Source organism: Phyllostomus hastatus, unplaced genomic scaffold (genome assembly GCF_019186645.2).
Source record: "Phyllostomus hastatus isolate PE091 unplaced genomic scaffold, TTU_PhHast_1.1 phas_contig_346, whole genome shotgun sequence".
Lineage (NCBI taxonomy): Eukaryota > Metazoa > Chordata > Mammalia > Chiroptera > Phyllostomidae > Phyllostomus > Phyllostomus hastatus.
The window spans coordinates 57,535-71,621 of record NW_025333858.1 but is presented as its reverse complement, the minus strand read 5'-3'; the positions used below and the strand labels follow the sequence as shown (position 1 = coordinate 71,621).

The following is a 14,087-nucleotide window of genomic DNA, read 5'->3' as shown; positions in this document are numbered from 1 at the left end:
GATTTAGTACAGGAAGCATTCTTTTCTAAATTAACAAGGAAGAATTTGTTAATTGGCACAAGAGTCAGTAGGTGATGAAGTCAGTGGGGCTTAAAATGTGTGGTGGGTTGGGAGAACTGATCAGTTCCCAATACTCTGGTGTAAACAAGTCATAGGTATGCAGGCTCGGTAGCTCCTGCCGGCTGTGCCTGGTCTAGGGCTTGCACCTGCTGCCCTGCTTCTCTGCACTCCAGGGAAGACCTAACCCCTAATATAGTAAGTTCAAGGTCAGAGAACCTGCCATGGAAGCTCCTATATCTACCATGGAATGAGCCTTTATTTTACAGAAAAGAACTTCCCCCACCTGCAGACATTGTTTTTACTTTTTGTTATATTCCATGAGTGGTCACTGGCAGTATTTAGCCTGAGACTGCAGAGTGTAGAAGAAACCACCTAACACTGTTTAGTCAGCCCTCCTGCTTTGTTATGCCTTTTCCTATGTTGTAGGAAAAAAAAAGCCTCCTGTAGTTTTCTTTGTGTTTTGATGAGTTCCTGTACCTTATGCCCTCTGTAACACTGAAGACTTTCCATAATAAGTAAGTGCTGTGAGGATTATATGGCACCAGCAGCATCTGAGGACTTGGGGAAAGGAATGTAGACACGTCCAAGCGGCTCACTTCTCAGAATGTGAAAGCATACTTGTGAAGCTGCCTTCTCCCACGATTGTTGGAAATGTCTCTGATAGACCTTTGATTCTTTCAGTAATTTAACAATTGCTTATTAATTTTTGAGTAGGCCAGAGGCCTTTCTCTGAAGCCTAATCTTGAGAATGGTGTAAACTTATTCCAAGAGATGATGGTTTCTGATGGAACTTTAAAGTGCATGAAGGTGTTTTCCTCTGCCTTCATTGTCCTTTACCTCACCCCTGAACTCTCCTTTCTCTACATTAGGATCATTTTATGTCAGCATTCTTGGGTTAACTCTTTCTAATTTGTATTGCTGGCCATGTGTGTTGGAGAGACTGGGTACAGAGGCAGAGCTCATCATTGCCCCTCGCCTCCATGCACACCATCCAGATGTGCAGTATTCAGGCCACTCCTCTGGCGGTCCCAGGGGGTTTGGAGACTGGACCAGGTGCAGGGCTTTGAATGAGCAAAATTAAAGGCATGTGAGCATTATCTCACAATCCTCAAGAAGAAAGAGCTGTATTGTTGATTCCACTTCTCTGTTGGAATGTTCATTGAGAATTTGATCTTCATAGCAAAGCATAGTTTTCTTTCAACTGAAACACCTTGAATGCATAGGATTATGGGTAAAATGAGAGTGCAAAAATACTCTTTTCTTACTTTTTAAAATATTATAATTGCACTGTGAGGCAAAGGTGGTGACCTCATTGCTGGGTAAATGTCTTGGGAGAGAAGCTTGGAGAACCCAGAGCCCTTGGAGTGTCCCGTCCCTGAGACAGAACAGGGCAGCAGGTATAGACAAGTGTATGTTTCCTTTGTGCCTTGGCAAGTCCCTGATGCACTAGTTCCTAAAACTGTGTTCTTTATTTTGGGGACCTAAATAGAACAGTTAATACAGTAAGAAAATGCTAGCAGGGGCCCTGTTAGATGGCAGCTCATATATTTGCCGCTATGTTTTTGGCACACCCCGTATTTACAGGGTGCGCTTTGTGATGGGAGCCGAAGAGGCGATGATGAACATCACCAAGTAGATGAGATCATGAGGCAGTAAAGGAGATGACTGTAAAGGGGTCATTTCAATTTCACAATCACCTAAAAGTACTGTGGTAGCAGGGATGTCACAGCACAATGATAGCCCAAGGAAGAAACCTTTTGCACTCTTGGGAAATCAGGAAATAGCAGAGGGTACGGAGAGACGGAAGAATGCAAGTGAAGGACACAGGGTGAGCAGCCAGGGTGTCTGAGGAGGTCTGTGTCCTGTGTGCAAACATCCAGAGTCAAGAGAATACGCACAGCATGTGGAATTATAAGCAACTCATTCTAACCACAAGAGTGTTAAGTCCTACACTGCTGAAAAGGATTATTAAAATGTGTAGCTGGCCCTGAAAAATTTTTTCTTCTAATTCACTATCTTTATAAATGTGGGGCAAGAATTTGGAGATCATTCCAGTTGACACTCCAGTAGACTTTATATCTGAACATAAATTCGGGACTAGAATTTCAGGGCCTTACTGAGAGTCCTGAAGGACAACAAAGTTAAGAGGCACATCTTGCAATTTCTGTTTCCTGCTGTGATGAGTAGGCCCTTTCTGTTGAGCTGACTTATGGTATTTCTACTTTGATACTGTCATGGGAAGGTTCTCTTTCCATGTATTTTTCTTTTAGTTTTAATCTATTAGTTTTATTTATTTATGTTTAAATAGGTAATAATTTATACAAGATGTAAAAGGCACAGTAAAATATAAAATGTAAGGTTAGCTATCCTCTCATATCTAACCTCAACTTATGCACATTCATTTCTTTTGTGTTCTTGGATATTATTTTCTTTTATATTTTTCCAGAGAGATGATCATAAATGCACATATTATTTTCTAAATTTGTTGGTACATCTATACACACATTCTGTATCTCTTTTTCATTTGTGATAAATTGTGTAGATTTCTTTATGTTAGTAAAAAATAGGGCTTCTGTTTTCATTTTAGTGACTGTAGAGTCCTTTGTAAGTCTGTCTCAAGATTTACTTAACTAATATCTGAGAAGAAATTTAAAGTTGTTTTCTGTCTTTTAGAATTACAGCAATCCTGCCACAAATATCATACTACATATGTCATTTTCAACTTAAGTAAATAAATTTTAAGGTTTATTCCTAAATGTGGACTTGCTGGAACAATGGTGTTTGCATTTGAAATTTTGATATGTATTCTCCTCAATTTGTATTTCTCACTAGCAAATAGGAGTGACTGCCAGTTTCCTGAAACCCTTGCCAATCCAGCATCCTATCAAAACTGTTTTTTCTAGACCATTTGTCAGGTGACACAGGTACCTCCTAGTTTTAATTTGCATGCCTTTTATAATCAGTAAAGTTAAGTGTTTTCATCTCTTCTTATATTTACACCCATTTAAAACATGTGGTGGTTGTTCTCTGTCCCCAGATTCCTGGGGACTGTGTAGATGGGGAAATCATCTCTGTGACTGTGATACAGATCGCCAGTGTTTCCCTCATGGAACCATCTGTCTTTTTGCTTTCCTTATACTGTTAGCATGAATAAATTATTATCTTCTGTCACTCTTTATTTTTAAACTGTTCTTGGATAAAACTAGCATGACACACATACTTTAAAAATGAGCCACAGCGTTATGCTATTATAACATATGTCCTTTTCTAACATATTTACTAAAAAAATTCTCAACTAATCTGAAAAAAATTTTCTGCCTTCTTTCTTCATTGGAACATGGAGGGCCCCAGCAGTACTCCGGCTGCCATACAAAAGAGCTCTACAAATATGGAGGGCCAAAAGTTTTCAGTTTCTTGAATCTCTTGCTTTAATTGGTTTATCTCTTTCCCTATCTTCTCAGATCCCTCAATTTGTAGTTCTTCTTGAATCTGCAAAAAAGGAGAGAGTTCCCGTTTGAAAGTCCCACTTATTGGCACATTGTATTTAACAACTGCAGCAGGTAAGTACGTGCTCTATACCTCTACTAACTTAGATGTTCTTTGATGTGTTTGTCCAAAATTTCCAAACATTTGGACTTGGTAGTGGGAGTATCCATGGTTTCCACCTTCCTAAGATCCCTCAGCATGGTCTCATTGGGTGTGGGGAGGACTTGGGCTGGATCAGCCCTGACAACTATGCCAAAAATGTGTTCCAGTTCTAAGGATGCTGTTTGGGAAGGATGGAGCTTTAAAATTATTAATTAATAATTATTTTCAGTTCCACTAACATAGGATGACCACACACACATGCATCACGTAATGGGAACTGCCAACTTTCTAGGGAATACTGGCTCTCAAACTCCCACTGAGACAAAGAATGCATTGTGCTCTGGGAATACAGTGCAAATCAGGCAGATCTAGAAACTATTCAGCAAATTGTAGAGCTTTCAGCATCCTGTATATCATGTCAGGCACAATCTGATGTTTTCAACCAGATGCATCTATATAAGTCTCTTTGATGATTGTAGCAAACATCCTAGGACTACAGGATTGAGGTCCCGTTTATTTGTGGACTAAATTAAACCCTATCTTCACCTGAGACAGCAGTTCCAGAGCCTGGGGCATGTTATTTGTTCTCTGTAAACTCGAATACTACAGAAGGTGCTGAGTTCTAAAGATTTAGGGCTTTAGAATGATTCAGATTAATTTGACATTTCACTGAACTATATGCCTTTGCATTTTCTTCAGGGCTTATTATTACTTCAGTTAAAATTTTTCTTCCCTTCATGAGGAACTAGATTACTTGTCTTTAGGCTTGCCCAGGCCCCAACCAGACTGACCTTCAGCTTGTGCTCCAGTGTTCTTTCCAGCACCTTCAGTCGGTTCTTGCTTTCCCTCTTCATCTTCTCTTTCAGTTGGATTAATTTTTCCTGGAAGCTTTTCTCTTGAGCCTCTGATTTTTCCTCCTGTTCCTTCTGTTTTTGCCTTATCAGCTCTTGTTCCTTCTCAGCTTCCCAGTTTTTGGCATGCTCAGCTGTTCCCCAAAGGTTTTACAGAGGAAAGAATATACATTATACTGGGCTGTACCCTCTTGAGCTGAGATTAAAATGACTTTAAAATGGTAAGGAGAAATCTGTTTCAGAATGTGATGGAAAGGCATTAATTGGCTGAATAAGCTACTAGAATTCCCGTAGTTATTTTTAGTTTAGTGGACTGTTGGACAGAAAAGATAGGAAGTGCCTGTTTCAGGAGCGTTTTGCTCTCATACCTGGTACAGGACCATGCAAGAACCTCCCCTCCCCTCTCTGATCAGAGCCCTCCCCTGTACCTGCTAGATCCCTCTCCCCAGTGGCGAGGGCTTTGTCTCCTTGCAGGATGGATTCCTTTGTTGCAGCCTGTGCCTGCAAGAAGCTCTGGAGGACCTCATTTGCCTGTAAAACAAATAAATCAAAAACTCTTGTTCAATAAAACAACCTATTTGACTCTAAAATTTTTGTTCTTCTTGGAACCCCACAGTAGTTCCCTTCCTTCCATGGCCACAATAAAAAAAAATCCAATCTCTTCAGTTAAAATAAAACCCTCTTTGGCAACCTCTTCCCTGTCCTAATGGTGCCAGCTACCAGCCACCCACGTTGCATTCAACCAGGTTTACGTGCAGTTCTACAAACATTCTTCCTCCATGCTGTGTAATATCTGCACCTTCTTTATCTTCTGACTGGATGCTTGTCTACCCTTCCTTTACTCAGATATAATTTACCGATACCTCAACTAGTATCTTCTACTTCTTCTTCCAGAAAGTTTTGCTAAATATTCTTCTGAGGATTGAATGGATACTTGGTATACAGACCTGCCCTACCAGCTCTACCACTTGTTGGCTGTGTGTTTTTAGGTAACCTGTTAGCCTCTCATTGCATCACATTTCTCAGTTGTATAATGGAGATGACAGTAGCATCTAAATCATATTATTCTAAAATTTAAATTGATAATCCAAACACAGAACCTAAGATGATACCTGTAATAGAAAGTGAGTGCTCAAATTATGTTACCCATCACTGTCATTATTATCATCTTCATCATCACTATCAGTGTATACTTGTATGATAATCATATCCCATCATATCCAATTGACTATTTATGTCTTTTTTCAGTAAGATCATAAGCTTTTTTAAGAATGTTGTTTCTAACAGGAACAAGTATAAAGGACACATGGATGAAAAACTAGGGGCGGGTGGAATTGGGAGGGAGGAGGGGAGGGCTGGGTGGGTGGACTAGGATGGGAGTAAAAGATAGAAAATTGTACTGCAACAACAATTAAAATAAAATTAAAAAAGAAAAGAATGTTGTTTCTTTAATTATCTCTTATACTTAACAAAAAAAAACTATCACACTGTTTGTTAAATAAAAGAATACTCTCTTTCATCTAGATTTCTGATAATCATATATTTGAGAAGAAATATTGCTGGTTTATTTAAAAGTGTCTAATTGTGGATATAAAAACTAAAAATGTAGGGCTCACCATGCTCTGCTTTAACTTCATAAATGATGCAGTGTGTTCTTAGATTTTCAAAAGAAACAACAAAGACTCTGACCCTAATCTGCTACTCTTTCCCCCTCTTTTTTTAATCCTCATGTGAGGGCATTTTTTCATTGTTTTTATTTTTCAGTATATTTTATTGATTATGTTATTACAATTGTCCCATTCATTTTTCTTCCCTTTATCTCCCTCCATCTTGTATCCCCATTCCCTCCAGCATTCCACCCCTCAGTTCATGTTCATGGGTTGTACATATAACTTCTTTGACTTCTCTGTTTCCTACATTATTCTTACCCTCCCCCTATCTATTTTATACCTACCAATTATGCTTATCATTCCCTGTACCTTTGTCCCATCTCCCCTTTTCCCTCCCCAGTAATCTTCCTCCATGTGATCTCCATTTCTGTGATCTGTTCCTGTTCTAGTTGTTTGCTCAGTTCATTTTTTTTTAAGTTCAGTTGTTGATAGTTGTGAGTTTGTTGTCATTTTACTATTCATAGTTTTGATCTTCTTTTTCTTGGACAAGTCCCTTTAACATTTCATATAATAAGCATTTGGTGATGATGAACTTGTTTATCTTATCTGGGAAGCACTTTATCTGCCCTTCCATTCTAAATGATAGCTTTGCTGGATACAGTAATCTTGGATGTAGGTCCTTGCTTTTCATGACTTTGAAAACTTCTTTCTAGCCCCTTCCTGTCTGCAAGGTCTCTTTTGAGAATTCAGCTGACAGTCTTATGAGAACTCCTTTGTAGGCAACGCTCTTCTCTTGCTGCTTTTAAGAGTCCTTATCTTTAATCTTTGGCAATTTACTTATGGTATGTCTTGGTGTGATCCTTTTTGGGCCTAACTTCCTTGGGGCTCTCTGAGCTTCCTGGACTTGTACATTTATTTCCTTTGCAAGATTGGGGAAATTTTCTTTCATTGTTTTTTCAAATAAGTTTTTAATTTCTTGCTCTTACTCTTCTCCTTCTTGTACCCCTGTGATTCAATTCAGATGTTGGAATGTTTAAAGCTGTCCCTGAGGTTCCTAAGCCTCTAATTTTTTTTGAATTCTTGTTTCTTTATTCTGTTCTGATTGAATGTTTATTTCTTCCCTTTGTTCCAAATTGTTGATTTGAGCCCCTTTACTGTTGGTGTCCTGTATGTTTTCCTTGATTTTATCTTGTATAGGTTTCACTTATTTTTTTTATTTTGTGGCCACAAAATAAAAAATCATTTAAGCAATCATTTAAGAAAAGGTCTAACCATGATCCTCTTGGAAGAAGCAGCCTGACTTGTGGTCAAGATGGCAAAGCATGTAAACACTGTGCTTACCTCCTCCCAGGACCACATAAGATCATTTCTGTAAGCATCATAACTACCAGTATTTTGAACTCTGTATCTGATAGATTGGCTATCTCCTTGTTGCTTAGTTGTTTTTCTGGAGTTTTGATCTGTTCTTTCATTTGGGCCACATATGTTTGTCTTGGTGCATCTGTTACATTGTAAGAGTCAGATCCTTAGGTATTCTCCAGGGTGGAACCACCCACTTCGCCTGTTTGTGGTGCTGTATTTGGGGGAGGAGTCAGAGAGGGAACAATGCTGCTTGCTTGTCTCTCACCCTGCTTTCAAGAGACTGGTGGTTTCTCCCACCACCACAATCCCCACAGATTTTCATAGCCAGAGGTTCTGAGACTTTATTTTCTCTGCGCTGAATCCCGGGTCGTGTGGTCTGTCCTGTTCCCAAGTTGTTCCTCTTGGCTTATCTGCATGTGAATGTGGGGCTGCCTGGTCCACTAGCTGCCACCTTATTGTACATGCTTTGGGCCCTGGCTGCCTATCTCTGCCCCTCCTACTAGTATGTATGAATGTTTCTTCTTTAACTTCTTCTTTGTCAGACTTCCATATAGTTTAATTTTCTGGCAGTTCTGTTTTTTTTTAATTGGTTGTTTCTTTCTTTTGGTTGTATAAGAAGTGAAGCGTATACTCCTATGCCTTCATCTTGGCTTGAACTCTCCATTTTTTTCATTGCTTTTAGAGAGAGAGGAAGGGAGAAAGAGAGAAACATCGATACATTGTCTTCTTGTACATGTCCCTCTTTGGATCACACCCATACCCTGGGCATGTGCCTTGACTGGGAATTGAACCCATGATCTTTTGGGCTACAGGACAATGCTCCAACCAACTGAGCCACACCAGTCCACCCCTCTTTATTTTTCTCACCTTAATTCCTTTCCTGGGTACCAGATTATAGGATTGTTCAATGTTGTCCATTGCTTCTAAGTAGAGATTGTATCCTCCAGGCACAGAGAATGTTCCTCTTAAAATATTTTCCATTAAGGGCTCTGAAAGCTGCTTAAGCTGAAACTGGCAATGTTTGCCAGATTCCTCTTCATTTTGCAGCAAGAAATCTTCCTTCCTCATCTCTATGGTTTCCTGTCAGGGAAATGTGGAGAAACCCAAAGGAAAGAAGCTGTTAGAAGAAAAGGTCCAACCATGATCCTCTTGGAAGAAGCAGCCTGACTTGTGGTCAAGATGGCAAAGCATGTAAACACTGTGCTTACCTCCTCCCAGGACCACATAAGATTTATAACTAAATTATAGAATGACCATCTTTGAGAACCATCTGTAGACAAGCTGAATAGAAGTACTACAACTAAGGATAGAAAAAAAGCCACAGCAAGACTGGTAGGAGGGACAGAAATGTGGAACAGGTAGGTCCCACACCTACAGTGTGACCACTAAGAACAGGGAAGGGCATCTCAACCGCTGAGTCCCCCACCCTGAAGAATGATGGGTCCCAGCCCATACTGGTCTCCCAGCCAAAGGAACAAGTGCCTGGAAGAGGAATTCCCACAATGTCTGTGAAAACCTGAAGGGATTATGAGTGAACGAGGAGGGCTGTGGGATGCCACGTGTTCTCCCTAAGGGGCCTGGGTAATGGGTAAGGACTCACTCACAAACTTACTTTCTCTAACTTTGTTTGGGCAGCAGCTTGAAAGGCTATATGAATACACAGGGAGGAACTTAATTGGCTACTTCTAGGGCTAGGGTGGAGAAACTGATGTCAGGGTGGCTCTTTCTGGGATGAGAAGTGGGGGCGGGTGCCATTGCTCCTTTGATGAGCCCTTCCCCCCTCCGCTGCCAGCAGGCACATGTGTGTAATCAATCTGAGCTTTCAAATAATCTAGCCCAGTTTATACCATGCTGGTAATTTTCTGATACACTACCACAACCAGTTTGTACCTGGACTGATTGCTTCCATCAGGTTTTACACATAAGCAGCTCCTCTCAGTTCACACTGTAGAGCTTTGTAAAATCTCTGAAAGGCCCAGAAACCTCCAAAAAGCAGCAACTGGACTTGGCATGCCCTGTACCTCTGGCTAACCAGCTCCAAGTGTGGCATAAGCAGAGACCAATGTCAAATTACATGTAACTTCCATCAGGTGCCACCAAGACTGGCATAAGCTGTGGCCATTGATGCTTTAAAAGTTAGCTTCAACTAAGCAGCCATAAGCCCAGCAAACTGATGGCAGGCCTCAGTTCACATTATAGTGCCCACCAAAGTGTTCCAAGCCTGGAACTAGTGGCAGCTGACCTATTCACAGAATCTCCAAACTCAGTATAAGTGTAAACCAATTGCAGATCATTTTGTAACTTCCACCAGAAGACCCCAAACCAGGTACAAATGGCAGTTGACCTCAGCCTGCATTGGGACTTCTCCTAAGAGATGTCAGAGGCAACACACCTGGTGTCTGGCTTCAGATCACACCAGAGCACCACCAAATAGCTCCAAAAAAGACACATCTGAAGGGTGGATTTGGCTGGCCCCAGAGCCCTGCTAACAAGACTTCTGTACTGTGAGATCAGTGTTCATACAACAGCTCATTTCCTGCAGTTACAGGTAGCCCTTATAGTCAGTCAGCCTAAGGGTCCATTCCACCCACTGATGTGCCAACAGCAATCAAGGCTCAACTACAAAAGAAGGGCACACACACATCCCTCAAGAGATATCCCTGGAGCAGCCAACTCAGGTGAGCAGGAAGACTGTGCCATTGGATCCTACAGGACACCAACTACATTAGGCCACTCTGCCAAGACTGGAAGATGGTAGAGGATTGACTTCATATATAGAAATAAAAAAAGAGAGTCAGCACAAATGAGGAGACAAAGAAATATATCACAAAAGAAAGAAAAAGGTCTAAGTGAAATGGAGAAAAGCAATCTACCAAGTGCAGCATTCAAAACACTGTTTATAAGGATGCTTAACGAACTTAAGGAAGGAGTAGAAAAACTCAGTGAGAAATGACACAAAGAGATAGAAAACATAAAAATAGGGGTAGATAACAAAAAGAAACAACAGAAAATGAAGAATACAGTAAATGAAATGAAGAATACATGAAAGGAAATAAAAAAAACAGTTTAGGTTAAACAGAGCATCAAATCACTGAACTGGAACACAACATAGCAGAAAACTCCCATATGAACACCAAAAATATAAAATTATACAAATGAGGATAATTTCAGTGACCTCAGAGAAAGCATCAAGCACACTGATATTTGCATCATGGGAGTATCAGTAGGAAAAGAGAGAGAGCAAAGTATGAAAACCTATTCAAATAAATAATGACTGAAAACTTCCTTAACCTGGTGAAGGAAATAGACATACAAGTCCAGGAAGTGCAGGTAGTCCCAAACAAGAGGAACCCATATAGGCCTGCACTAAGATATAGCATAATTACAATAAAATGCCCAAGGTAAGAGATAAAGAGAAAATTTTAAAGCAGTCAGAGAAAAGCTGTTATTTGCATGTGAAGGAGCTCCATAAGATTGTCAACTAATTTATCAACACAAACTTTGCAGACTAGAGGCAATTAGCATAAAATAGTCAAAGTGGTGAAAAGCAGAGACTTAAATTAAGATTACTCTACCCAGAAATATTTTCATTTAGAATTGAACAAGAAAGAGTTTTACTGACAAGAAAAAGCTAAAGGAGTCCATCATCAAGAAGGCAGTATTACAAAACTGTTAAAGGAATTGCTTTTACTGGAAAAGAATAGATAAAAAATATGAATAAGGAAATATAGGAGAGAAAATAAATCTCACTGGCAAATACAAACACTTAGTTATAGCAGTGCATCAGCCAAATATAAAGCTAGTACAGAGGTTAGAATGCAAAAGTAGGAAAATTATGTGTTTTGGAATGTGTTCAAAGTTAAGCAACTCAACTAAAAGTAGACTGGTATAAACATAGTTTGGTATATATGAAGCACGTGGTAACCGGAAACCAAATATCTATAAGTGATATACAAGAATCACTTGTAGAGAAAGGAATGCAAACACAGCATTGTGGAAGGTTGTTAAGAGATAAGGGAGAGGGCAAGGGAATAAGAAAGGAACAGAAAAGGACTACAATCAATAAACAATAAAATGGCAATAACTATATGCTCATTAATAATTACTTTAAATGTAAACAGACTAAATGTTCCAATAAAAAATCATAAGGCAGTGAATGGATAAAAACATAACACTTGTTCATATCCTGCCTATAAGAGATCCACTTCAGATAGAGAGACACATACAAAGTGAGAATAAAGGGATGGAAAAAGATACTTCATGCAAACAAGATGAAAAAACCTGCAGCAACAATACTTATATCAGACAAAACAGACTTTGAAACACAGGCTGTAACAAGAATGAAAGAAGAGCATTTAATAATGATAAAGGATCAATCAAGCAGGAGGATATAACTCTCATAAACATCTATGCACTGAAAGTAGGAGAATCCAAGTGCATAAAGCAAGTATTAATAGACATAGAAGGAGACATTGGCGGTATACAGTTATAGTAGAGGACTTTAACATGCCATTGACATCAAAGGAAGATTTCCAGAAAGAAAATAAGCAAGGAAACAGTGGCCTTGAGTAACACATTAGGCCACGTGGACTAAATTGACATTTTTAGGACATTTCTCTTAAAGAAGACTGTATTCATTCCAAGCACCTTCTGTGATCACAATGGTATGAAATTAGAAGTGAATTACAAGAAGAAAACTGGAAAACGCACAAATATGCAGAGGGCAAATAACATGTTACTATACAATGAAAAGGTTAACAGCTAGATCAAAGAAAAACAAATGCAAAGATAACTTGAGACAAATGGAAATAAAAACACAGCTACCCCAAATCTATGAAATACAGACAATGGAGTTCTAAGAGGGAAATGTATAGGAATAAACGCATACTTCAAGAAACAAGAAAATCTAAAATAAGCGAACTATCATCACACTACAGAAACTAGAAAAAGAACAACAAACAGTGCCCAAAGTGCATGGAAGAGAGGAAATAAAAGAGATCAGAATGGAAATAAATGAGAGTTTAAAAAGCCAATAGATAAGATTAGTGAAATCAAGAGCAAATTCTTTGAAAAGATATACAGATTTGATAAAACTTTAACCAGACTCATTAAGAAAAAAAGAGAGAGGACCCAAGCAAATAAAATAAAAAAATGAAAGCAGAGAAATGACACAACAGAAATACACAAGGTTATAATAAGCAAATACTATAAATAATCATGTGCTAACACTTTGGACAATCTTGAAGAAATCTCCAGAAACATGAAATCTTCCAAAGCTGAATCAGGAAGAAATAGAAAATATGAACAGATTGATGACTGCTAATGAAATTGAATCAGTAATTAAAAAAATTCATAACAAACAAAAGCCCTGGACCAGATAACTTCAGAGGTGAATATAGCCAACATTCAAAGAAGAATTAATACCTACACTTCTCAAATTATTCCAAAAATTTAAGAGGAGTAAACACATCGAGCCACACTAATCTCTTTTCTTTAAAGAGCTGTACCTTGCAAGAGTTCCTTTACATTTAGCCTGCAGACAGCAAGGCATCAGGGTGGTCTGGGGATTGGAGTGACCAGGCATCACTGTGAAAGTTTCTTATTTGCTTTGGCTCAGGCTCAACACCTGTGAAATGGTGGGGCTGGTATACGTGAAGTCCATGGTGTGTTTTCCTCCCCAACTGATGTGTAATTGAAATATAACATTGTAATAGTTTCAGGTGTACAACTTAATGAATTGATATTTGTATATATTGTGAAATGATCACAAGTCTAGTAACATCTCTTACCTTACATAGTTACAAATATTAATTTTTCTTTTGATGAGTTGTAATATTAGCTCTCTAGCAACTTTCAAATATGCAATCCAGTATTACTCATGGTTCCTTTACCAGTAGTTGGATTAATCAGCAATGAACAATGGAAAGTTCAATGTGACTTTCCTCTGCAAACTTGGGTAAAAGAAGATACATCACAAGTCACATGCCCAATAATGAGTTAAGTGATCTCTGAACAGAGTTTTAAACTATCGTGAATTTTTCAATGGAAGTTTGATTGTGCAAAAATGTAGAAACAAAATTTGTTGTATTCATACATTTTAATTTAGGTGGTTTTCTTCTATATGATCTGGGAGGTTTTTGTAACCTACTAGACAGACAAAGACAGACTGAAAGGGAAGCTCTCAGTAAAGGTGTCTGCAGTAAGTAGAACTATGATGTTTTCTAGTTCTCTCCCCTGGTATCCATTCTCTACACAGTCCTTGGGCCTGTGAACATGATGAATATTAATCCTGTATGTTTTACAGTTCACATGACTTTAGGATGGAAAGTTCCAGGTGGCCATTATCACCTAACTACATGAGCCCTTTAAAAGCAGTTTTATCCAGCTGATGGCACAGGAGGTAGTCACACAAACACAGAAACAATACAAGGATAGATGCATCATTGCTGGCTTATAGATGGAAGGGAGTTTCCTAGAACCTCCACTCATAATACAAGCCCTTGTGAAACTTGTTTTCAGCTTGTGGTACAAGAGCATCCATATCTTGTGCTTGAATCTGACCGGAAGGACTGTGAGCTAATAAACATGTGTTTTAAGCTGTGAAGCACACAGTGTT

At 39.0% G+C, this 14,087-nt stretch overlaps 1 protein-coding gene across 1 annotated transcript in view; it reads right to left on the bottom strand.

Moving 5' to 3' along the window:
• Positions 1-3,349: 3,349 nt before the first annotated feature.
• The window catches only part of LOC123820361 (guanylate-binding protein 7-like), a 30,779-nt gene continuing 20,041 nt past the window's right edge, over positions 3,350-14,087 (bottom strand). Inside the window, 4 exon segments of the mRNA XM_045841055.1 lie at positions 3,350-3,549; positions 4,440-4,633; positions 4,928-5,030; positions 8,339-8,551. Coding sequence (XP_045697011.1) covers positions 3,388-3,549; positions 4,440-4,633; positions 4,928-5,030; positions 8,339-8,551 — 672 coding nt within the window. The 3' untranslated portion in view covers positions 3,350-3,387.